The sequence below is a fragment of the Cottoperca gobio genome, chromosome 19 (assembly GCF_900634415.1).
Source record: "Cottoperca gobio chromosome 19, fCotGob3.1, whole genome shotgun sequence".
NCBI lineage: Eukaryota > Metazoa > Chordata > Actinopteri > Perciformes > Bovichtidae > Cottoperca > Cottoperca gobio.
Genome location: NC_041373.1, coordinates 6,781,053 through 6,807,120, shown reverse-complemented (window position 1 = coordinate 6,807,120; position 26,068 = coordinate 6,781,053). Strand labels below are relative to the sequence as shown.

Sequence of the window (26,068 nt, the reverse complement as noted above, 5' to 3'; positions counted from 1 at the left end):
TTAAGTCCAAAAGAGTGTTTTGAGCGGTTATCTTTTATTTACTTTTTTGTTTGGCTTGTTCAACAGACAACACCCCACTCTCCGAACAAGAACACATCTCTGTATGTCCTGTACCTTTCCATCTACTTACGATTCACAAAATCCAACAGGGTTGAAAAATGTTAGTATTTAATGAAGGACCCGTTCAAAGTTACAATGGCAAGTGTAGCAAAGCGACAGTCTCAGATACACAGGCAAGAGAGTTAAGTACAAAATCTATCAAACATATACGCTGCTCAATCCTTATGGTCTGACAAGTATTGAGTGGTGAAATATAAAGACTCCATCACGATTCTATCAGGTCGTATTCAGGCATAACATTACGCTATTACAATTTACAGAGTCAAAATAAATAGTCCACCGTTTTGAAGAATCTCCTCACAGAAGATTAACTTTTAAACCGCTTTCTAACGGGACAGTAATGGAAGCGTTCTTTTTCTTCCTGTAATAGTGCTATGAAAAGAAAATAGCTCCGACTTTCCTAAAATAATGAAATTCCCACCCAACCAGGTTAATGTAGGAACTTCTGTGTACACATTTTTAAAAAAGGGGGAGTGAACAGTATGAAGTACTGGTGATAAAAACTTCCACCACCAGGGACTGATCCCATGTTGGTGCTGGTCCTCATCGAAACATTTCTGTTCTTCATTTGTGATGTCACGCATATCAACGGCGCCTGAAGGCTCGAGAGATTCTCCAAGCGTTGGGTTCCTCGTATCGGTTGTACAGAGGCTCGAGGCGCTGTTGTTTCTTCTGCTTGCTGAGGCGCGTGGGGTCCGACACTTTGAAGAAGGCGGGTGAAAACTCCACCAGCCAGCGAGGGTCGATGGTGGTCACCTCCCGCATGTACTCCTTTGTGGTCAGCACCAACTCATGGTACACAACCCTGAGGATGAGAGAGGCAGGACGTCAACTAGGCTGTTTTACATTCTGGAAATTGCAATTAAATACTATTATAAAAATAAATGTATCTCTTGTTTGACTGCGAAAAAGCTGAACTGATGTGTTGTCTTACCACTCAGGCTGGCGGTTGAACAGAGCACTGGAGGGATGGATATATACAACTTGCTGGTCTATAAGGGTGCGGTAACCCTCCTGGGGATCCTTTTTGGCTGCATTCCTGAAGAAGCCACTGCAGATGGCTTTCTGGACCCGTACTGTGGCCTTTCCACAAGATACCACATCCAGTTTATGTCTAAAGAGAAGAGAGAGCAAGTTGGAGGTTCATGAGAAACAAGACATATTAAAAAGGGATAGATCAGGTTGTTTGAAGTGGGGTTGTACTTATCAGTAGTCAGTGTATTACCTACAGTATATGGGGGTCGGCATGCAGAATCTTGCAGAACACGGAAGCTGCTGCGCTACGGCTGCCTCGACCAGTTCATTTGCACGCTGCGTGTTATGTTATTGTGTCATTTTGGTATTTTTAAAGGATTAGTTCGGATTCACCAAAGTCACTCAACACAAACAAACTAATTGATGGAGGCAGCTGTACACCAGAAACTTCTGTGTTCTGTGCGGCAAAATTACTGTTTGTGTCAATGGGGTCTGGTGGCTTTGAAGAGAACATAGATTAAAAATAAATAACAGCTTCAGTTCCCCGTCAGAAATGGCTGTCTCACGGCAATGTAAAGCAATGAAATCATTTTAGGTGGCGTAGATACATTGTGCTGCTGCCCCCGTCCACAGCAGTACATTGCTTCACTTCCTAGCTGGTACTCCTGTCCGTCTCTCCAAACTGGGGGCCTGCCGCAAACTTCAGAAGAGTCCCAACTATCCCTTTAATGTTATTTCAGATGAAGTTGCTAACAGGCATTGTGGTTCTGCATGTTGTTGTTTTTGTGTACCTGTCCATGATACCCAGCATCTGTTTGCGGATGTCCTGGGCTCTGCGCAGGGAGCGAGCCTGGATGAAGTTCTCATAACACCAGGGGTTGGAGAACTTGTTGTTCTTCCAGGAGTTGTAGACAGCCAGCAGGGTCAGGTGATCTCCCTCAGGTTGGTGAAACTTTGCCTTCTTCTGGTCGGCCAAGGCCTGCTTGTCCTGTAACACAAGAAGAAAAAGAAATGAACAAATGAAGGGGAAAGAGATTTACCATTAGGACTGTATGATTGCATCTTTTAAATTAAGATTAAATGTTGAGTGGACAAACTGTCGTCACAGGCGATAAATAAACTCATGCAGACTTTTTTAAAATGCAAGGAAAGGGAAATTCAAAACTGCCTGGGCATATATTTTTTTTTACGGGTTCTGTGCACGCTTGAGTGCAAAAGCCAGAGACAGCGAATATTAACAACTAGAAGAATTATTTTTTGGTCCACTAACAAAACAACCAAAGGCATATATATATATATGTTTTACTTTATGCATAGCAACATAGCTAATAATAACCCTTTATTAGTTTCATAGACTGACAAGCAAAGCAATGTATTATCCCTAAATCAACAATAATAAAAACACTCCCCATGATCATAATGAGTTTTGACCTGGGTCTGTATTTATATTAGAAACCTGCCACTTTTATTTAGGCATACCTTCGGTCTGTAGAAGACGTTCTGCACAGACAGCATGGACACGATGGTGAGCATCTCTTCACTGCAGCCCAGATGGACGGACATGATCAACATCTTACACAGCATGGGCTCCAGAGGAAACTCCGCCATCTACACGACAGATGCAGAGAGATGAAAAGCTCAAATTAAATGAAGCAATACTAAAGATGAATAAGGCATAATATAAAAATTTATTTAAAAACAAGCAACCGCACACTGATGCATTATTTGTTTATTCAAACTACAAAGTGTAAGACTGTGATTTGATGTAGATTTATTCTCTTCATCTTTGCAGCTGAAGGGGAAAGCATTCCTCACCCTTCGTCCCAGCCGTGTGAGTAAACCTTCATCATCCAGAGCCCCCAGAGTGTAGAGCTGCTCCATGGCTGTGATCAGAGTCTCCATGGGAGGAGCGTCCATGAAGTCAAAAGACAGAAGGTCGTTGATGCCCATGGCCTGGTGGAGGAAACATAAATATAAAAAGATCAATACCAATGTATTATGTTAATGGTTTATATTAAAACCTTAACTTCAAGGCCTGAGAAACTTTGGCTGCAACTTTTGGTCTTTAGAAGTAGAAGTAAGCCTAGCATGCTGTCTGCAGACTGTTTACCTTCAGAGACAGCACAGTGCTGGCCAAATTGGTTCTCTGGATCTCGGGCACGTTGGTGGTCAGCATCTCATCCCTGTAGGCTCTCTCAGTGTAGAGCCTGTAACACTTCCCTGGGCCCGTCCTGCCGGCTCGACCCGCCCTCTGCTTGGCTTGGGCCTAATGTTGAAAACGGATCGTTTAAAACAATTGCTTCAATTACATATGCTGAAATATCAAAAAAAACATTTGCCGTTCTTCTCCTGCAATATCAAGTACGTCATAAATATATTGTACCTGTGAGATGGGAGTCACCACCAGCTGGTCGATGCCAGTCTTTGAGTTGTACACTTTTTGCTTGACAAAGCCAGGATCCACCACATAATAGATTCCATCGATGGTCAGAGATGTTTCTGCAATGTTTGTGGCAATGACCACCTGAGGGGAGAACAATAAACATTAATCTACATTGTGAGAACATTATATGAAAGCATCATGGCCTAATCGTGTTACATTTAACCACATTGTATAAGCTTATGCAAGGTTATAAGAAGTACAAAATAATAAAATATTTCCATGTTTGAAAGATTATTGTCAAATATAGGCACCTTTCTGCTGCCTGGGGGTGCAGGGTCAAAGATCCTGGTCTGCATTTCACTGGGCAGGGCAGAATAAACTGGCAGAATAATCAGTTCAGGAACATCAGGCCCCAGAGACTTCATTCTCTCGTACAGGATCTCACAAGCTGTGTCGATCTCTTCCTGTCCCGTCAGAAACACCAGGACGTCACCTGGAGAAGGGAACATTTGACTTTGACATGGACTGATGTTTGGGGCTGCTGGTGAAAAGAACATGCTTTTAAGATTATTAAAATCATACCTGGAGGTTCGGTCAGGTGGATCTGCATGACGGTGATGAGACTGGCGTCCAGGTAGTCAGTCTCAGGCTCTTTGGTGTAGAGAACCTCCACTGGGTAAGTTCTTCCTGGGATGGTGAAGATGGGAGCTTCATAGAAATACTGAGAGAACTTCACGGCGTCCAGCGTGGCTGAAGTTACAATCAGCTTCATGTCTGTGCGTTTCTGGACAGTCTGAGATGGACAAAAAAGAAATACTCAGCGTCTCTTTGACTTATCACAAGTGACTCAACTGTTCCCCCCGAATGTATGAAAACAAAAGCCTCTGCTCACTTACCTTCTTTAGCAAACCAAAGAGAACATCTGTGTGGATTGTCCTCTCGTGAGCTTCATCCAACATGATAATGGCGTACTGGCCCAATTCAGAGTCGATCAGACACTCTCTCAACAGCATACCGTCCGTCATGTACTTGATCACCGTCTCCGGGCTGGTGCAGTCCTCAAAACGGATGGTGTAACCCACCTAGAGGGCGAAGAAATTATATTAGCCCTTAAAAACTAAGCGATTATAAAACATAGGGCTGTACAGCATTTTTCTTTCTTTTTTAACATTCAAAATATTGTTTTTGAAACGCCAACAAACACGGAGGGAATGGGGATCATGTGTTAGATAAAACATTTCGTGATTTTTGGATTACACCCCCCTTATATGATGTTGATTTAGAATTTGAATGTCAATGTTATGAATCAAGCTTCAAACTATTTCGGTACAGCCCTAAGAAAATATAAATGTCGTAATTGTACCATCACTATGAGAACACAGTACATGATGGATCACTCACCTCTTGGCCTAGACAGCAACCGTACTCCTCAGAGACTCTCTTGGCCACTGACATGGCGGCAACACGACGGGGCTGCGTACAGCCAATCTTCCCCCGGGTGGTGTAGCCTGCCTCCGCCAGGTACTGAGTGATCTGCGTCGTCTTACCGGAGCCCGTCTCTCCAATCACAATCAGGATCTGATTGTCATGAACAGCCTGTGACAGATTAAGACAGAGAGCAAATGTTGAATGGCAGCACTTCCCACTGTCGCATTTATCTTTGTTTGGAAAAGAACAAAGCTAATATGGATTAAAAATATTTAAAAAGTAATGATACTAGAGATGCAACCACCTGCACTGTGTGGCAATGGTACTGTATTTGTTCTTTAGCCACATTTCCGTAGAGGGTTGTTTGAGATCATAACTCAGCAGCAGAGAAAAGCAAATTAAACAAAATTGAAAATATCTGCTTATTTGCATTTGGCAGATGTTTCCATTCCGCATTGCTCACAGTATCAATGTACTTAAGCATCAACATCTGCTTGCTAAATGATAATCACATTATCAACAGACTCAATTATAAACTCCAATGTGAAGCAGCCATCTAAATCTGTGAAAAGTCTCCCTTTGGGTTTCCTTTTTAAACTGTGACGCACCTGAATGAGCTGCTCCTTCAGCTTGTAGATGGGCAGGCTCTCCCTCTGCTCCAGGATGGAGAGCTGGGTCTTCTTTCCATAAGAGGCCTTGTTGCCTCCAAAAGCATGCTTCTTCCACTCTGGGATGTCATTAGGCATCATGCCAATGCCTCTCATGTTAGCTGCAATCTGCCTACCATCGACTGTAAAAGAGAAGTAGTGTGCAAAATTATATTTTGTATGTCAATTACGCTAAACAGCGCTCCGTTACGAGGAAGTGTTTTAAATAGTAAGGTCTTAGCAAAATAAATGCATGCGTTTGTGAAGTAGTGAGCATACGACTGGATGAATGAGACTTATACTGCACGAGTTATGAGAGTTTGTAAACTGATGGTTTTAAATAGTTTTGTTGTTGTTGTTAAACGTGGCCACCATTCACTTCAATTCACCAAGACTTTTTGGATTCTCTGTCGACTGTGGAGGCAAGCGAGAAAGACGCTTTCTTCAGAATTCAAGGTAACACAGGGCGAGTAGTCGATATAGAAATGGTCATATTGGGAGCGAAGTATTCCTATAATCCCATCAGTAGCTACGTCACTGAGATCTGCATGGTAATGGCAGGATAATGCCCACACTTGGAAACTGTCTAGACATTTAGGGCCATGGAGGAGATACGAAAACACTGAACCATGGCAAGACTGTTCCATCCGGCCAGATATGGGGCTGTAGGAAGCGAGATATCCATCTCCAGTACTGGAAAGCCTGAAGGCTGCTGCCTGCCATCATGAGGCATGTCTCATGTCTGACACACACTGCGCTGTGGTCTTAATAAAGAGGCAAACAGGATTTTTGCACAAAAAAAAGGCAAAGAACATTTCTGTTTTATCTTTGCTTTTGGCACAATCAGATTAGTTCATAAATCTAACGACAGAGGTTAAGCTCATCAATATGCTAATTTCAAGTTGGCAGATGTTTTTATTGCACACACAAGGATTTGATGAATCACACTTCAGCATCGACATCTGTGAGGTAGAAATCACTTAATGTGCACATCTAATGGATTTCTTACCGTCTGGCAGCGGGTCGACCCAGTGTTTATTCAGCCCCATGGGAATGGAGTCCATCTCTGCCTCTCGCGCCGCCTGCTTCAGCTCTCGTCTCTCCTTAGCCAGAGCGCTCTGCATCATGGCTGCCTGGGACAGAGAGCCATCTGGATTCTATGGGGGGGGAACACAATTCAATTTCATAAGGCCATCGATGCTGTAGAAATTTACAGTCACTGAAAATGTGTGTTGAACAGCCCGTAAATCAGTTACAAATTATTTTTGTGTTAGACGAATATTCTGCTCTTTTGTAAAAATTGTTCAGCTAAATATGTCAGTATCCTCCCCAAATAATCAGTTGACAAGGACATATCAGAGGAAATGTGACAGCAAGTCTAAACGTGTCTCCCCTGTGTGTAAAGCAATATATTTGATAACATGTTCAGACGTATGCCGTACCTTCACAATCTTGACAGGGCTCATGTCCATGCTTTGTTTGGTGTGTCCCCTCAGGAACGGGGGTTCCTCTTCAACCAACTCAATTTCCAAATCTTCATCTAAATGCAAGAGAACAAGATCAATGAGCAAGCAGTCCACTCGTATACAAGTCGTCGTTCAGGAAGAAAGAAACAGGACTAAGAGTCTGCAGACATGCCAGTGTCTCTGTGAGGCTGTACTTCGGCACAGCGGTGCTTTGAATTAAATGCTAACATGCTGATGTTGAGCAAGTATGATTTTCACTTAGCTTTAGTGCGTTAGCATGCGAACACAAAGTACAGCCGAGGCTCATGGGAATGTCATTAGTTTTGCAGACATTTGGTCATAAACCAAAGTATTGGGCAGATAAACAGGTTGACCTGATGGTAGGGCTACATGAAAAGTGGGATCACTAGTTATTACAATTCACTTTCTGGGTAACAAATGTCTCTCCCAAGAGTTGTTGAGATATTTCAGTCCTACCAAACTGGTGGACAGACACTGCTAACGGCAAAGACATGGGTTCTGCGATGGGTGAAAATATTTTTTTTTCTTACCCTCTTCATCATCAACTTTAGGAAGAATCCCTGTCTCGTCGTCAAAATCAGGGAACTCTTCTTTGGACAAGACGTTGGCAGCAATCATCTAAATGCAGACGCAGAGCATGAGTATTAGCATGAGATAAAAATAAGTGCACAAAAGGGATTCAAGATTTTCCTCAAAAACAGCTACTTACACCTTAAATGTGTACAAAAGAAATCCACACCTGTTTGATCTCCCACTTCTCTGGGTCAGAAATTTTGGTGAGCCTCTTGCGCTCCAGGGTATCATCCTGCTCCAGCTCGGGGGCGTGTCCCAGGTTCATGTTGCTCGGCCGGTCGGGGTTCCTCATGGAGATCTCGTCCCCTCCGTCAGGGCCGACATTCCTCCTTCTGTTGGGGTTCAGGTCTTCTCCCGTCTCCTGTTCTACATCCTGGAAAAGGAGATAAAAAGTAGGCCATTTACATGCTGACATCATCATCAAGAGAAGATCCCTTGATAATAAAACAGTGTTTCCAAAAGTCCATAGATCTCATGAGAAATTCAAAAGGAGCTTAATTACTAATTTAGTTGATAATGACTCACTGGCTCAAACAATTACCTGCTCAGATATAAAAGGGAATATCAGATTAAATTAAACACACAATTAAAAATCAAATAAGCACCAATGTTGCATCAAGATCTACATTTTCCAATCTGAGTCACACAAATAAATCTGAAAATCTTATTTCTGTATTTTTCACACACAAATTTCAATCTATTTATTCTTCTTGCAACTGTGACTAACGTCTCAGAAATCCGTTTAATAAGCAGTCTGCTCTTCTTACCTTCATGCTGAGGCTGGTCTTGGAGCCGGTGAAGGAGAGCACCTTGATCTTGACTCTTTGGCCTTTGCTGACAACATCAGCCACGTTGGCCACACGGCCCTCTCTACGCAGCTCGGAGATGTGGACCAAACCCTCCCATCGTTTCCTACATACAGAGAACAACATGGTTGACTTAAATAGCAGAATTAACACAATAATAAAAAAAAGTTTATTCCTGGTAACTTTTGCTCCGTGGATGCACCACACATTATCAGAATGCACATGCAAACAGACCTGAACAGTTCCATTCAATTTACAGAATTGATGATTGGGACAAAAAGCTAAAACGTTTCAGTCGTAAGCAGGAGGCTGATCTGCCATCCTGAAGTAAAGTTAATGTTGTGTTTATAGCACTTTGGTGACTTAATACTGACCTTAATCCCTCCAGCTGAACAAAGCATCCAAACTGCATGATACTGGTGACTTTGCCGTTGTATATGTCACCAACAGATGGCTCTTCAGGTGGCGGGCGGTCCACATGTTTGTCCTTCCAGCGGTCAGAGTCTTTTTCTTGGTCTTTTTTGGGGCTAGGTGAGCGCTCAGCCCAGCGGGAAGATTTATCTCTTCTTTTGCCGCGATCTCTGTCTCGTTCTCCATCTCTTTCTCTGTGCCGATCACGGTCTCTGGAGCGAGACCTGGACCTTGAGCGATGCCGTCTCTTCCTGTCCTTCTCCCGATCTCGGTCCCTGTGTCTGTCCTTTTCTCTGCTTCTGCTGCGACTTCGGCTGTGGCGTCTGCCCTTTTCTGACCTGTGAGAAAAAGTGAGAAAAGTACAATAAAGTAAACATCACAAGCCACTGTTATTACATAAAGTTAAATTCACACAAACTTCATGGTATAAGTGCATATTGCTGGTTGTGGTATTTTTGTTTCCTAGATTTAACAAAGAAATATCACTTCATCTTACCTGCTCTTGCTGCTTTTAGAGTCCGGCCCACTGACACTGGGCATAAACATCTCCAGCTCTTTCATGGCATCAGCTGCTACTTTCACATCATCTTCATCTAGAAGCTTCCGAGAAAGTTAATTAAACAAATCAATTAGCAGCAAAGTACCATTAAACTTTCACCGGTTTACACCTTTGTTTAGTTCTCATTAAATTCATGTTTGGAACACTGCATTATGCTACAGGCATGTTGGTCTTCACAGGTAAATTAATCCTTTTTCTTGAGAATACACTAAACTGCAAGACGCCGACTAGTGCGCTTCAGTCCATCAAAATTAAAAACATGACTCACAGCTCTTCTTTAAATCACCCTACTTTATTCCCCAGACATTTTCAGCCAATTATGGACAACCACATTAAGTCCTCTCTTCCAAATAACCTACAGGCAGCCGCAGTTATAATATTGATTGGGAAGAGGAGAGTCAAGACCAGCTTCTATGAGTAAACTAAGCTTGTGTTGGATGTATAGAGATGCAATGTGCAAGTTCAGAGCAGGCAGACGTGAATAAAAACTGCACCACAGATATAGCACAAAGAGTACACATTAACCATCAATCCATGTGTGAAGATTGCATTAATGGTAATAGTGGGATTACAAGTCAAAGTAATACCACCTACAAATAACGTGTTAAAGTAACGTACCTTTGGTGCGGGATCATTTGCTCTACACAGTGCAGGAAACAACTCCTTGATTTTTTCCTTTTCTGTCTTCGGCTTGACCAAAGCCTCAGCAGCTGAACATGGACAGTTATTCATTAATTGTAGTTTTGATTATTGATTATTGATATGTAAAATTTACACAGTACAAATTAGAGATGACAAACAAGTAAACAATCCAGAGGGAAAGTCTCTTTAGGTAAAATATGCTTTTTTGTTCTAAATAGAGTTTGTCCAATAAAGTACCCTATCCCGTTTTTAATAGTTACAAAGCTCAAATAAAATGTATCACTATTTATCAGATAAACTAGTACCCTAAACACACTATTTGATTATCTTTTCTGTACTAGTATGTTGACTAAAATGTTACTTTTATGAGAACAAGTTGATATATCTTACTCAAAGACACTGTCTCTGAATTGTATATAATGTTAATTGTATGTATATTAATTCAACTAATGTCAACATAATGTGTAATGTATTGCATGTCAGGTGTGGACCTCAGGAAGATTTTGGGATCCTTTGAAACAAGCCAATAACAACAAACAGATTACATTAACGTACCTTTACTCGCTGATACCTGGGGTGGAGGTCGCATAGTCTGAATGAGCCTGAGCAAATTACCGATGAGAGAATCCTTCAATGAACACAACAAAACGACAACCACGATTAGTGACCAAGTGAGCGTTATCTAGCGTTACGTTAGCTTACACCACGTACTGACTGTTAGCCTGATGCAGCGGATGACGTTATACTTACAGTGAATTCTGCTCCATTTTGGAGCAAAAGAGCTTTGAATCCCTCAAAGGCCGGCTGCTTTTCAGCAAGGTCAATAACAAATTCAGCTGCGAAACAATGAAACAACAAATTACAAATGAACAGCCAAAATAGCCAACTCCGCCGAAAAACGTTTCAAATATATTATTGCCGTGTTGAGACGTTACTACAAGCTCCCTTCACGTTACGCTTTACATGGCAACACTCCGGGGAAAAACCCTTCTGTTGGGAAACATGCCAGTTTACAATGTTAACAGATAACACTGTGGCTAGCTAACAACCGCTAGCTAGCATAAGCTAGTTAGCAGGGATTGTGTTTGTTTGGAGCACAAAATACTCACCTAAATCTTTGTCACTTATTCCCAGATGGTTGTCAAGCTCTGTGCAGACCTTGGACACCAAAGACAAATATTCAAGCTGCGATAGCTCGTCAACTCCACCGTCTGCCATTCTCCACGAGTCTTGTTTTGTTCAGGTGAAGACGACGCCAGCAGACATGTTGAATGCGAGCAACTTCCACTTCCGTCTGCTCTTACGTCAAGTACGTAGCATGGATGTAGGGGTTGCAGGTCTTGCATACTGGTCGCACGATGGCGCTAAAATTCCTAACATAAAATGTACATGTCTCCACATGTGTGGTGTTTACTGTGAAATATCAATTTGTCATTTGGGTTTGAGAGGCAGACTGTAAACATCTGTATTTTATAAAAGTGATCCTTCAAATCAAATGCATCTCTGATGTATAGATAAACTGAAACTGAAACATATACAGCCTGTATAATGTTCTCATTATTATGTTCCTGGACCGTGTATTCTGAATTCTACATTGCTTGTTTAATGCACACAACTTAACTCATAAAAATAAAATAAAAAGGTTTATGTTTTGTGTTCTGGAGGCTTACATATCCAGCTATGGCCCTTGGGATGCATAGCATGAGCTACATTATGCCTGTCGTAGCCTTGTTGCCTAAATAATTTGTTACAGTGCAATGAAGAATTTATTAACACTGATGGGTTTAAGACATTTTAGACGTAGAAAAAGCATGTTGCTCAGATGGGACGCAAGTAAACCCCACTATAGGGCCATGAGTATGAGGACAGGTGTAGTTTGGGTCCTGTGCCGATTTTCATGGTTTGGGCAAGTGAAAGTGAATAAACCTTAATGCTACAGCACAGTTGTGGGACACAATCATTGTTTTGGAAGTCTAAAGTAAGTCTCAAGTCTTTGCACTTTTCATATTGCAATTATTTTCTGACCACCGCACAGGTTTTGAGCGGTTAGCTGAAGTCAAGAGTCATCTGTGTTAAAATCCAAGTCGAGTTGCAAGTGTTTTTTGATTTTGTCAAGTCGAGTCTAAAGTTATTACATTTGCGGCTCAAGTCCAAGTCATGAGACTCGAGTCGACACCACTGCTACAGTATACACAGATATTTTAGACCATACTTTGTGGCCACTTCTTTGGGAAGACCCCTTCCTGTCTCAATATGAAGATGCCCCATGTTCAAAAAGAGGTCCATAAAGAAGTGTGTGATTTTATCCAGCCAGACTGTCCTGAGCGGGACCCTGACCTCAACACCTCTTGGATGAATTGTACCTCAATTGTCCCCGACCACACAAATCATCGCAACCAGGCTCCAAATTCTTCCCAGAAACGTGAAAGCTGCAATAGCACCAAACTGTATTAATGCCCATGGTTTTGGAATGAAATGTTCAAAAATAAATGAATTATTAAGACATATGGACTCTACTGTGCACCGTTTATAGCTATTAATCACACCATGCAATCTGGAACTCTTCGCTCAGGCTTCCACCACAAATTTATCTCTGTTTCTATCTTGGCCGGTACACAAAGTGTCACAGCGTACAGTCATGATTCATGGTTTTGCACTCACTAAGAGGTTTTTGACTCATGGAGACTTGGAAGTCTTTTACTGTGGGAGAAGTGTGGACCAGCACATCATTACTGCATATTGTACCACTTTGTATATGCTGTTAGGGTCATTGTAATGTATTGGGTAAGGTGTATGGTGTTTATGTTCGGAGTACACGTTGGTATGCAGGACAGAACCTGGAAGACATCCTTCCTGCAATCATCCTGGGATGACCCTTCATATACTGTAGCTCCCAGCACATCCTCGTCTCCTTGATCCAATCTTACGACGCGCGCTGTCCTCTGTCTGTTGCCTCTACATATTACCCTCTGTCTGTGTCAAGTTGGCACTCTCTTCTCAGACCCCCTAGCTCTAATCTCCTTTTTCAAATGTAATCCTCATTACCCAGCCATTAACATGTCACTTATAGTGTTTACTGTAGCAGACTACTGCTTAATTCCTGATCTAGAAAAATGTCATAAATTCTTACATGACTTCATGCTCACACAACCTCCAAATAAGTAGTTAACCTTTGCGCTGATGTCTGTATGCGTCATGCTACAGTATGTTGAACTAGATAAGAACTGAACGTCTGTGATCTTTGGTAATTACTTTAGCTTTTCTCGCTTGTCATTTCTCACATTCTCTCCTGCTTCTTTAAAAGCACATTCTACATTGTTACGTCTTCGTATGTTGTCTCAGGCAGTAATCGATTCTCTTCATCCCACGAGGAAGCTTTCCTCAGAAGTGCCACATGATCTTTTCCAAGTAAACGCATATTTAATTTTCCAAGTATTTCCTCCCACCTGTACTGTCAAACATACACCCTGGAATTTATTTCACGGTTCGTGTTCTGTCTACGAGTAAAGAAAAACACATTAGATTCCTATAAATCTGGAAAGCAACTAAGTATATTTACATTTAAGTACTGTACTTAGGTACAATTCTATACCTTTTTCCATTTGCCTTTTGTCTGACAACTTTAGTTAGTAGTTACTTTGCAAATTCAGATTATTAATACAAAATATACACTCAATGATGATATTTTATTATAGATTAAGCTACCCAGAACTATAAAGTAATTAAATTCAGCTCCCCCTTTAACAGCTATAACGTTAAAGTGATGAACACATTAATGCAGCAATATTTATAATCCATGATATACAGTTTAATACTCTAAAATGGGCCATTCTGCATAATGAGTACTTTTACTTTTGGTACTTTTAGTACAAATGTTGCTAATACTTTTATACTTTTACCTTTAGTGAAATACTCTATTATCCACAGAGTAACAGAGCATGTTTACAGTGTAGTATTACAACTTTTACTTAAGCAAACAATCTGGATATATCTTCTACCACTGTATTAAAGTACAGGCAAACATTCAGAGCGTATACACACATGACCAAAAATATGTCGACAACATTACACTCATATATGATGAGAGAGACCGTGGACGTTAACGTGCGGCTATAACAGCCTCCACTACAAGGTGTTGGAACCTGCTGCAGGGATTTGCTCCCGTTCAGCCACAAGAGCATCAGTGAGGTGCAACAGTGTAGCTGGTGATCAGGTCTGCCTCACTGTTGTGTTCCAGTTCATCTTAAAGCTGTTGCATGGGGTTGAGCTGAGGACTGGGTGCAGGTCAGTCAAGTTCTTCCACACCTAAACATTTCTTCGGAACCTGGCTTTGTGCTTTGTGCACAATACATGCTTCTAGTGTTGCAGTGGTAATAACAACAGGTGAAATCTGACGCTCAACTATTGTGTATTTTTAAACATTGGAGAGAGCGAGGCTAGTTGTTTACCCCTGCTTTCAGTCTTTACGCTAAGCTAAAGCAAGTACCCTTTTAAATTGGAATTAAGGGGCCTGGACTCAACCCTGAACATCAGCACAGCTGTGTCCTTATACTTATGGCCATGCAGTGTATTTGAACAAAATGTCCACTTAATAACATCAGGTATTCAGCCCCAACAGAAGCATGATGTTGAAACAGGTGGTGCCGTGCTGCTACATTACATCAGGGCTTTTATGATTCATATAGAATGTATTTATTTTCTCTCTCTCTCTCTCTCTCTCTCTCTCTCTCTCTCTCTCTCTCTCTCTCTCTCTCTCTCTCTCTCTCTCTCTCTCTCACATGTACGCACGTTGCTACGGATCCAGCCAATGTTTATGAGAAAAGTTCCTCCCCCGCCTTGTTTCCTTCTGCCTCCCCTGTGTGGTGTAGGCTTCCAGGTTCATGTATACATTTTCACCGACGGGGCTGTTTGAGGACAGTCCCCTCACTGTGCCGTCCTCACCTGACCTGATTTGAGGCAAGCAAATGTATGGGCAACGGGAAGGGGAGGGGAGCAGGCTCACACTTACATAAGCGGCCTCTAATGCATACAGAGCACATGCTACATGTCCTGTCCTTGATGTTTTGTGGGAGCGGTGATGAAACAAAAGAGGGGAAGACTGTGAGGATTAGACCGACTGATAAATAGACATGAGAAAAGGAAAACGAGTGCTAGTGCTGGAGCTGACCCATGTAGAAAGACAGTGTGTACAAGAGAGTGAAAGAGACAGAGGGGGGAGACAGGGGGAGATGTATTAGTAGGCCGTCCTGTCTCCCTTGGGCCCCAGTACTAGGATTTGCATTCTTCTGCTCCAGTGTCCTGGTAAACACACATGTTCATGTTTGCGTGAAGTTCTTTTTCGTTTGCAAAGAATAGAGTATAAAATGAATATTATAAAATGAAGCTGCTGGCAGGCAAAAATGTGCTTTTGTGTGCATGCGTGTAGCTGAGCGTGTGAGGAAAGCCAGGGTTGGAAGAAAAAAGGGTGTCTTCAAACAGTCCTAGAGATTCGAGCTTATACTGAAATTGACAGCACAGCTGGCTGCAATGTTCTCCTGCTGCTGAGTGGAAAATTCCTGCCATGACGGAGCATGAAGAGTGTGCATGACACACATGAGGGAGGGAGGGAGGGGGGGAGGAAAAGAGGAGGGTGATCCGAGGGGGATGGGCTATCGTCCAGACAGCTAGCGAGGGATTGGTTGGCGGAAAAGCTGCCTTTGTGAGATCACAGCCCCCACAACAGCTTCCACCCACATGGCGGACTTCATATGAACAGAGCCAGCCTGCCCACACAAAGTTAATAAAAAACCAACCTGTGTTCTTCAGGAAGTGCCACTTTAAAGTCATTCACATCACCTGCTGCACTGCAATAAACCCAATTACACTTCTCTTTATGAGTCAGAGTGGACACTGGTGAACTGCACCTGGTATCCCTTATATACTGTATGGCAATGTAGCCTGAATCTCCTTCATACACATGCAGTTAAAAGTACTTTACACACAGAAAGTGATGATTTATATCAGATCCTCACCCCGTGTTACCTTGAATTCTTGAAGAAAACTTTGTTTTTCTCGCAAGCCTCTACAGTGAATGAAGAATCCAAAAAAGGATAAAGTAAGTCTTGATGAATTGAAGTAAATGGAGGCCGCGTTTAACAACAGCAAAACTATATAAAAACATCTGTTAAAAAACTCACACAACTCGTGCAGTGTAATCCAAGTCTCATTTTTCCAGTTGTATGCTCACTGCTTCACACACGTGCATTTTCGCAACCCACAGCCGACTATTTAGCAACTAAAGAGGCAGATATTTCCCTCAGGAGTTGAGTGAATCTTAGGTTAACATTTGTCAGGTGGCCAGAAACACAACTCTAAATGAATGTTATTGTTGCTCTGTGTCTGCTGCATATGTTGGAAAGCAATTGTTTGCTAAAACATTTGCCATAATAGTTTTGCGGTATAATAACTTTGCAAGAAAAAGTGTTTTTTGCATGATGGATGTTTCATTTTGGGTGTTCCAAAAATGGATTTAAAAATGATTATTATAAATATTCTTATTGTTTTTATATATAGCTTTAAATAGAATGTATGGGTCAGGTCTGGGACAATTCTTTTTCATATACTTCATTTACAATTGACATTATGTTTGCCATGTATAAGTATTTTGCATATATTAAATGTTTCATTTATGATCTTATACTCTACTCGCACAAGTATTGAACAAAGCTGTTTGTGTTCAGTTACTAAAAGCTCATATTTGACTCTCTTTATCCTTTCACCACCAGATGGTGATACACTGTCAGACTGCACACATCACCCTTCAGTGACCCTTTCCAACCCCATGGTTCACTGCAGACCTTTACTCCACATTGTCATTTACGTTGTCTTGTGTCAGATCAGACTTCAACCTGGATCCTTGTTTGCACAAGAAACCAATAACTGAAAACTCTTCAAGCATAAATCCCATTTTACCTGCTACATTTTCTACCTCATTAGGTTTTTTGGAAAGACATATTTCTCCATCTTTGTGCAGTATTATCTTAAGGTGTTACAAGGGAGCTGATGACAGGCTTTCCACAAATTTGCTGCACTGCTTGGTTGCTAATCCAAATTGTCCCAACTTGCAGAAAAAGCATGGATCATACTCCCATGACATGAGGATTTACAAGGTAGGTGTAATGATGTGGATTTCTTTCTTTTTTTCCCCCATTTCAGCGGATCAGAACAGGATGGAGCTCACTGAGGGGCGACAACACATCAGCAGCAGGGAGACGCTGATTTTTTACGGGCCAACAGCCTTCCTATCTGTGACGACAAATCATTCTGGATTGAAGAACTAGCAGCAGTCGTGGCCTCGCGACCAGCTCTTTCTCACTGGGAAACCTCACAGCACTGAGAGACATCTGATTGTATCTGTCAATAAGTCAGACAGGATGTGCTGATGAACTGAGCAGTGCTGCCAGCTCCCAGCTTTCCACGCTGACACTGATGTGACCAGACAAATCTTGTTTACTCCTCATTTAGCCATTTTTTTCCGCCCAGCGAGTTTACATCCCTCTGCTGCGTGACATTGTAAAGAACATTGTTTTTCAAATTATGCAAATATTTGTCTCCAAATGGAGGTGCTCGCATACCGCTGGCAAACATAGCTGTCCCCAATCTAAGTAGGATTAAGTACTCATCTTGGATTACACAGGGGACATTTACATTTACATCTATTATTACTGAAACCTGCGTCAGGACTGTTTCAAAGTGTTGATGCAGTAATGATGTACTTTGCATCATTTATATTGGCCAAATGATCCAGTCAGAGTCTTTTATGCGAGGACAATAAACATTGCTATGATGCATTTGTCCGGAATCAGGAATATATTCTGCTATTATCTTCAATTTTACCAATCTGGAATGCAGATATAATACAGTCATGATTTAGACATTTCTTATTTATTCCCATGTGCAGTGACAAAAAAACTATATACAACTGCATATAACAGACACAATGAGGTGATAACAACAAAAAGGTTTTTTTGTGGGTTTAATTTATTAGTCCATTAATGAAAACCCTCCAGCACATGACGTAGCTGGCTGGAGAACTGAGAGCCAATAACAGCCCAAAGAGCCAGTGAGATGTAATTTAGTCACATATTTATTACATAAATATATAGTAAAATAGACCAGCGACAATTACCATAAAAATATCTTCCTTTAAAACCCTGACCATAAACAAAGATTTGAAAATCACACATTGACATTTACAAACACGCTGATTGTCTGGACCTGTCGCAAGCAGCCCTCCACAAAAACCTGACATCACACCACCCACTGGACTCTTGTTGGGAGGAGGAGGAGGAGGAGGAGGATGAGGAGGAGGAGGGGGAGGTGGTGGTGGGTGCTCGGGAACAGCAGGGGATTGTGTAATGACGGGGAGGACAGGTCCAGGTCAGAAGGGGTTCCGTGTGATGGAGGTGTGGGGGGTGTGAGAGGAGATCACAGTAGATATTAGGAGGTTTCCTGCGCGCGCGCTGTGTGTGTGTGTGTGTGTGTGTGTGTGTGTGTGGTTATTTGAAAGACAAGACAGTTTGTATTTATTTAGCCCAGAGCGTTAAGCCTGACTGCATGTCCTCGCACAGTGGGAATGAATCCTAAATATTGTTCCTTTGTTTTGCATGACTGTGACAGTGATGTTATCTGAGAGTTAAACAAAGAGAGAAACAGACATGACAGGAACAAAACCTGGGAATAATATAATATATATTATATTTTTAGATACTTCTTTTTGTCTGGTTTAACCTGCACCAGACACCAGGAGGCTGGGGTTTGTAGTATCAGGGCCATTTACATAGTATCCTGTACGCTATCAGGCACAGAAACTGAATAAACTTTAAATAATTTCTGCTACTCTTTGTATTACCCTGAAAATATATGAATATCTGGCACCTCTGGATAGAGACAGAAGGAGAGAACTCTACTGTTAGTACAGTGAATGGCCATGTGTTTCCCTGCGTACGGTGTCCTTTGTTCACTGCTTTGCAATAGACTCTAGTGTAGGATGTATCGGCAAACTCTGGTATACGCTGCAAGCACAATGTTTTATTTTACTCTGGATTTGTATTCCCTTTGGTTTCTTATTCTCTCTAGAAATCTTCCTTTAGTGCGTCCTGATCCAGGACCGTGATACAAACAAACCTGGACATTTTAGTTGCTCACCGGCTCACACAATTCATTTATAAAGGACTTATAAAGATGGTAAAATTAGGTGAAAGCGAATTAACAAAAATCATTCTTTTACTCTGACTAAGAAATCCCAGATTTCAATACCATAGATGTATTTAATGAGCGAGGATACTGCACTGCAAGATTTCTCATTTATAGATTCTGGGAAAGTTTTACAAATATAAAACATGTCATGGATTAAAAAGTCATAATTCGCCTTGTTGTTTGTTTGTTGTTTTGTTTTTTGGATGTGGGAGGATTTCTTCATTGCCTGAGTGGCGACACTGTATTCAGCATATTAAAACAATGAGACTGAATAGACTCCTTTACATACTGTACGTTCTGCCAACAGCACTGAATGTCCTGCTGCTGAGCAGCACTCGAGACGTTGTCGAGTGCGGAAGAAATCTTGTCCCATCTTTGATCTTACATGGATCTTAATACTGGCTGTGGTCGAATAGTGAAATGACCCAGGAGTACCTCAGTGGCAGCCATGTCTATCATAGAGCTGGTCGAATTCTCTAAATGTTAAGGAAAGATGCTTCAAAGCTTCCTTTCTTATCTCCTTAAGCATAGGGTACACTGGACCATCCTTTATGAAAGAAAAGCAGATAATACGGCGGGAACATTTAAAGCGACATAACATTTGGCCGTCAATAACATCTAACATTTAATTGTACACTGTATGGATATATTAAAAACTTCCTTTTTAGGAGGTGTGGTTCTGGATTGGCCAGGAATCCTTACCTTGAATTATACAGCATGTTGCTGTAGTCGTTTTCTGTTATAAATAAAGTTGCTCTAGAAAAACGTTTGTAAGTGCAGTTGGATTCTCTTAGCACCGCAGTTGTCTTTTCCTTAGTTCTCATGAACTCTTTCACATTTTTCCTTCATGACGTTATTGAACGAGGTCAAGGAGAAGTGGTTAGGAAAAGATTTTAGAAAGACATTTTTTTTCACTATTTGAGCCACTGACTTTAGAGACCTTTCTTGGTCATTTTGTGGGTACTTGGCACTACCCTAACACCAATTCTACATGGTAAGCATTGACTTCAAAAGGAGACCTTTCTCAGGTAATTTGTGATTTCTTTACACCTCGTAAGTCTCTAAGATTGCCTTCAACATTGAACCGTAATTTGATATGCCTCTGAGTGGCTAAAATGTCCAGGTTTCAGGAAATGCCCACCCAGGACTATGATACGTACAATGATGACACCATTACGTCAATCTTCTGCACTTAGTTGACTTCAGAGATAATAGGACTCGTCTGGTTTATAGTTTGCATGGAGAGCTGTGACAACAGGTTAGCTGACAAAATCAACTCACATCCTGTCTTTGGCACCTTCCTAACCCTGATCCTGACCGGCCAGGTCGCGACCCCTGAGTGTCTGCCGAACACACGTTTTCCCAGCAGCCTCTGTAGTCACAGTGAAGCAAGGAGCTCTTGAAGGAGTGATACAAAAGTAAGAAAGGTAGTTGTATGAGCTGTTGTAGTGAAGGTTTTTTAAGCTCATTTGCACATTTACTTAATTTTTTTGTAGCTTTTGTAAAACATTTACTGCTGGTTTGAAGTCATAAAGTTATAGTATGTTTGAATAGTCACAAATATACTAAGCAGGCTTGAACAGGTTCCTTGAGAAAATCCAAGAGAAAAAGACAATAGAAATTCCAAAAGAAACAACAAATCAGAACTTAACCCCGAGAGAACTCCACCGCCGCACATTTTGCTCTTCAGCATACTTCTTCTATTGGTTGAATTTTCTAAAATATATAAACACAAAAGGTTTGCAAAATGTGTTTAAATGCACTGACCAGTCTTGAAAACTGGCATCTTTGTGGTAAATCAAGACAAAGTAAACTCCTGCACACCGTCAATGCTTACGGCCCATTCGTTCAGATATACATAAAAGTTTCATTGTTTACTTTTTCTTGATTTATCATCATTTTTCATTTTGAGACTTACTATCTACGAGGACAGTGGATTGTAGAATAGTGAATACAGACACATAGACAGTTCATAGACACTTGTACATTATAACCCCATCTATAAATAAAATCTGACATGAAAACATCCACCAGAACATAGAACTTGTTGCATCTACCAAGTATCTGCTTTTTAGCGAAACACTGAACCTGCTGTTGAGGAAACCACTTTGAAGCATAGCGCGTTTTTTTTGCTAAATGTTTTTTAACATAATATAAGCATACCAAGCTTTCTGTACATGTGAGACTGAGTCCTTTCCGTTGTAAACAATGTGAGCAACAAAGGTGGTACAGTAAAGATGTTCCCAGTGGTCATGAAGCCTTAAAGAGGTGGTTGTTGGTGATTTGCTGGTGTTGTATAAAAGTGGCTTGGACCTGCTACAGAGTGGAAAACGGTTGATCCCTTTCTTTAGGTTTCAGAGAGCATTTCCTCTGGTTTTGCATACAACAGTGAGAGCTGATAGTGTATGTGCTCTGAGGGTGTGTGACAGAACAGACAAGGGAGACGTGTTGGACCAGGAGCAGAGGGGGGAGGGGACAGAAAGCACCCCTTGAGGCCGGTTTATCAAACCTGAGCAATTCAAAACCTTATTTTCAACCTGACAAACATTGCATATTTTTCTCATAAGCATATATCTCCCAAAACTACAATACATCTAATCTCTGATCTATATCTCTGATTGATACACTAATTAAAGAAGAGCTCATTTGTGTACATTCTTAGCTGTCTAGGCATGTGATTTCCCACCCGTTTATAAAAAATATCCCTATGACTATTATTCTCCTTGTAGATCGTCCGAGCAGCACAAAACGCCACAACACCACCTGTAAGTGCTCTAAGTTCTGTCTTGGGATTTGGTATACTAGGCAACAGGACAGCGATAGTGTCCGCTCAAAGCTATTCATAACGTCTAGTGGCCAGATCGTAGTGTAGGGCAGCAAATGGAGCTCCATGTGCCATTGGAGAAGAGATGGGATGTTATCTCACCAATAATTCAACTTTATATTTACACAATGCCTCTCGCTCAGCCATTAACACGCAGGCGTCGGCTGCCAAATAGTATTTTAACAGTCAAAATTAAACAGTCTGAACGCACATCTTAATGTTGATGGTGCGCACAATTAAGTCAATTTGGCACTTTGATTATTATTCAGCTCATGGGGGCTTAAATATTCTCTACTGACTTATAGTTGTGCTAAAGTGGCCACAAAGGGAGTATTGGCTTGGATTTAGACATTTAATATTGTGTGTTGCGATAACCTAAAAATCACTCTCGGGAGTCCTTAACTGCTACCACCCAGCACAATAATACACTATTTACCAGAGATCCAACTCCACAGCATGGCTTTTCTAAGTGCAACCCTTAATAAATCCTCCAGTGCCCTATGAACAACGCTGTAGAACAATACCGCAGAGGAGGGATACAAAAGCAATCAATAAGGCCATCATTTGGGAAGAGAAACAAAATTACAAAGCCTTGAACTGCAGGCGCGGCCGTAATCTGCTCTGGTCTGCGAGCAACAGTCTGACTTTTGATTGTGGGAATTGTTGCAGCTTTTCTTTTGAAATATTACCCGCTCTTGCAATTCATTTTTAATCTCCTACAATATAACACATATAAACGGCTCCCAAGACTCCCACCTTTTAACTCTCTGTTACTCTCCCTGCTGAACACAATATTAGTTACATTCTTCAAAGGAAATAATACAAGTCTATGACAGGACTCTGTTTTACAGACTTCTGTCATGTACCCATGTACCACGGCCTAAAAAGGTGCTTTTGGGGGTTCGAGAGGGAACGAGGAGGTCGATCGGATATCAGGATGTTCATAGCAAAGCGTTCAGACACACAGAACACAGTTCTCACACATGAGCATGGACGCTGACATTCACATGCACACACCTATATCCATGCACAGCCTTGGTTTTAGTCATGCCAACCTTTCGGTACATTACAAAGTTAAACAGTAAGCACACTGATATAGAACAGGCTTGTGGACGGAGGAACAAAGCCAGTCCCCACCCCACCCCACACGCACACACACATACACACACACACACACACACACACACACACACAAGGGTGGATGGTGCTGCTCTATGTACACTATTAACCAAATGGGGGAGGGGGAGATGAATATTGCTGCTGGCACTTTGACCATAAAGGGAGAAAGTGCAAAGACTGGACTACTACTGACAGTAAGGGCTGAATTTGCTATTGAACACTCTGGCACGTGTTTATGAGAAAGGTCAGAACGATTTAAAAATCGTCCGATTGGATTAATTCTTTTTGTGTTTTCGCTGTACTACGGAAGATTTCCGCCAGGAAGAAATAAGTTGGGGATGATGGAAATAAAGATAATCATAACTGAAAAATATATTTCATACGAAGCCATTAAAAGGACCTAATTTAGGGATGACACAAATCAATGTACTTAAGGCAAGTCAAATTTTAAGATTGTAAATAGAGAAATAATTTCTAAATAATTGATTTAGATACGTGTCAAAATGTAAAGAATATGAAATAGGATGTAAAAATGTTTAGATAGTGAGGTAAAAAGTTTACTTATTGAGTTTGACTTACGTAATTAAAATTTGGATTTACCATGAGTACAATTTATTCCTGACATTTCATTTAATTATGTTGCTTTTTGTTAACTGTTCTGCCTTTGCAGATACAAGGTGTCTCTTTTGGAGAGATCTGTTCTTTAGTTGGTACAGCTCATCTCTGCTAACGTTACCTTAGATGTCACAGGCACTCCAGTTAGCTTCACAGGCTTGATAGCAGGTTAGTAATATCATTAGCATAGCTGCAGATGATGCAGTTTATTCCTGTTCGGTGGCGTGGGCAGGCTTGCAAAAGCAAGAAACTGGTTGTGTGGCGGCTTTGCAGTCACCTCTTCTGATTGCAAACCGGTTTTCCAACCTCGCTAACCCAGTTGGTAGTCCTGTTATAATAATAATAATAATAATAGGGGACTCAACTACGCACAATGCTGGATTAGCATCGCCAGCCGCTGTTTAATGTCTCAGACCTAGTTACTTTAATTAGATTTTAATTATTGATGATTTCAATGTTCAACCGAATTTAGCCCTAGATCCTTATAAGTAGCATAATAGAAATAGAATGAGAGTAGTAAGAACCTTCCCATTCAAATTTACACAGCGGGATGGTCAGAGCGGCGGCCTTTTTTTAAGTGTACCGTTGCCATTCCAACGAACTGTGACCGTTGTAGCGGGCTAATAGTATAAACTTCCGCATAAACGGACTTGGGGCAAGTCGCGGACTGCCGATGCGGTATAGAGGTTTCAGGTCCTTGTGATGTTGGTGCTGATGTATTTACCACTCGCCACTTTGGCCTGTCAACTTCTACTGCACTTGGTGAACGATTGCCTGTAGTCCTGGCTCCTTTCACTGCACCGAAAGTCCCCGTTTACACGTTCGTCACGCCGATGAGAATATTGTAAACTTTCTTAAAACTCATATCTCTAAACCTTAAAACACAGGAGCGTCTGTGCCTCTTTCTCTCGCTCTCTACTTTCTTTCCTTGTCCTCCCTTACACTCAGGCTTCTCTGTGCTGAACCATCAGCCATCCTGTGACCTTTTCTGTCTCCCCTGAGGTTGTTGCCTCATTACCTCCACCAAGGAGGTTACGTTTTTGGTTCAGTTTGTTTGTCTGTCAACAGGATTACAGAAAAACTACTGGCCGGATTTTCATGAAACTTGGTGGAAAGGTGTAGCATGGGCTCTGGAAGAAGCCATTATATGTTGGAGCGGATCCGCATCACAAGGCGGATACACAAATTATGTTTTGCGTTTGTTAAAATTGCGAGATAGGGCATTTGTGCTGGATTCATGTGGTGTCGGAATAATTGCAAAAATAGTACCCGACTGGGAAAATGTATGTGAACGCCTCTCAAGTCAACAGTAGATATCAACGTGTCAACACATCTTAAACTTCAAAACTCGAGAAATGGGACCATCTGAGGAGCATGTGAATGCACCATCGGCCTTGGCGGAGGTCTCTCCGAGTTCCATACTAGTTCCAGATGTTTTGGATCTGGATCTTCGTCCTCCAGGAGATTCAGCCTCTACTCTCGTCGCTCTCTCAGTTATTTTCATTCTCCTACATGTGTGAATGGTGTGCCTGAGCTTTGCCTCTTGTGTGTTTGTGTAGTCTGTCCTTTTTCCAGGTCTCCATGGTGGAGAGGAGGTTGTGTGGCTCAGGTTCTATCTGTTTCTTAACATCTGGAAGTTGATCTAAGAGCCATTTTCTTCACATGTTTACAATATACCTATAATTGTGTCATCCCCATAGGACATGCTGTAATTTTACTTTGTTAGTTATTCTGTAAACAAGACATCTATGATGATATAAGAGGGGGGTTTCTTACATTTATTATCCCTGTTAAAAGTTTTTTTGGTGAGTTTTCCTTATCTGAATCGAGGCTCTAAGTACAGATGGTGCCGTGTGTTGTACAGAGTGTAAAGCAAATTTGGGATTTTGGGCCAAATAAATAAAATGTACTTTTCTTTTCCTGGCAGGAATGGGCTTCCATACGGCGCAGCACCAAACCAAAACAAACACATCTCCCAAACACTCCCAAACAAACAAAACAGACAGCACTCTCCCACCTCCACGCATGAAGAAATGTGTTTTCATTTAGGGCTAAGAAAGCAATGAGGGCATGATTCATGGTATTTGAGGTAGACTCAGGATCCAAATCTTTGAAGCCTGGATGTCTACACCTTTTCAATCTGACACTTGTAAAGGACCGAACACAGAACAGAAAGAAGGGTACATTGCTAGTTGTAAATTGAGAAGACAAAAAAAAGATGAGCTAACAATAGTTTTTCATC

General features: G+C 41.5%; 1 protein-coding gene across 1 annotated transcript; it reads right to left on the bottom strand.

Annotated features, from left to right (window-relative positions):
- Nucleotides 1–151: 151 nt before the first annotated feature.
- Nucleotides 152–11,337, bottom strand: LOC115025076 (ATP-dependent RNA helicase DHX8). The gene is made up of 23 exons (XM_029457126.1): nt 11,141–11,337; nt 10,782–10,867; nt 10,587–10,659; nt 10,008–10,099; nt 9,327–9,430; nt 8,794–9,168; nt 8,381–8,525; nt 7,780–7,986; nt 7,571–7,658; nt 6,996–7,093; nt 6,563–6,710; nt 5,515–5,696; nt 4,880–5,074; nt 4,375–4,560; nt 4,061–4,271; nt 3,790–3,971; nt 3,479–3,619; nt 3,206–3,361; nt 2,911–3,048; nt 2,575–2,703; nt 1,887–2,083; nt 1,055–1,234; nt 152–925 (listed from the first exon to the last, which is right to left on the bottom strand). Exons 1-23 carry the CDS (start codon nt 11,247–11,249, stop codon nt 706–708), a joined length of 3,642 nt encoding a protein of 1,213 aa, XP_029312986.1. The 5' UTR covers nt 11,250–11,337; the 3' UTR covers nt 152–705.
- Nucleotides 11,338–26,068: the final 14,731 nt, after the last annotated feature.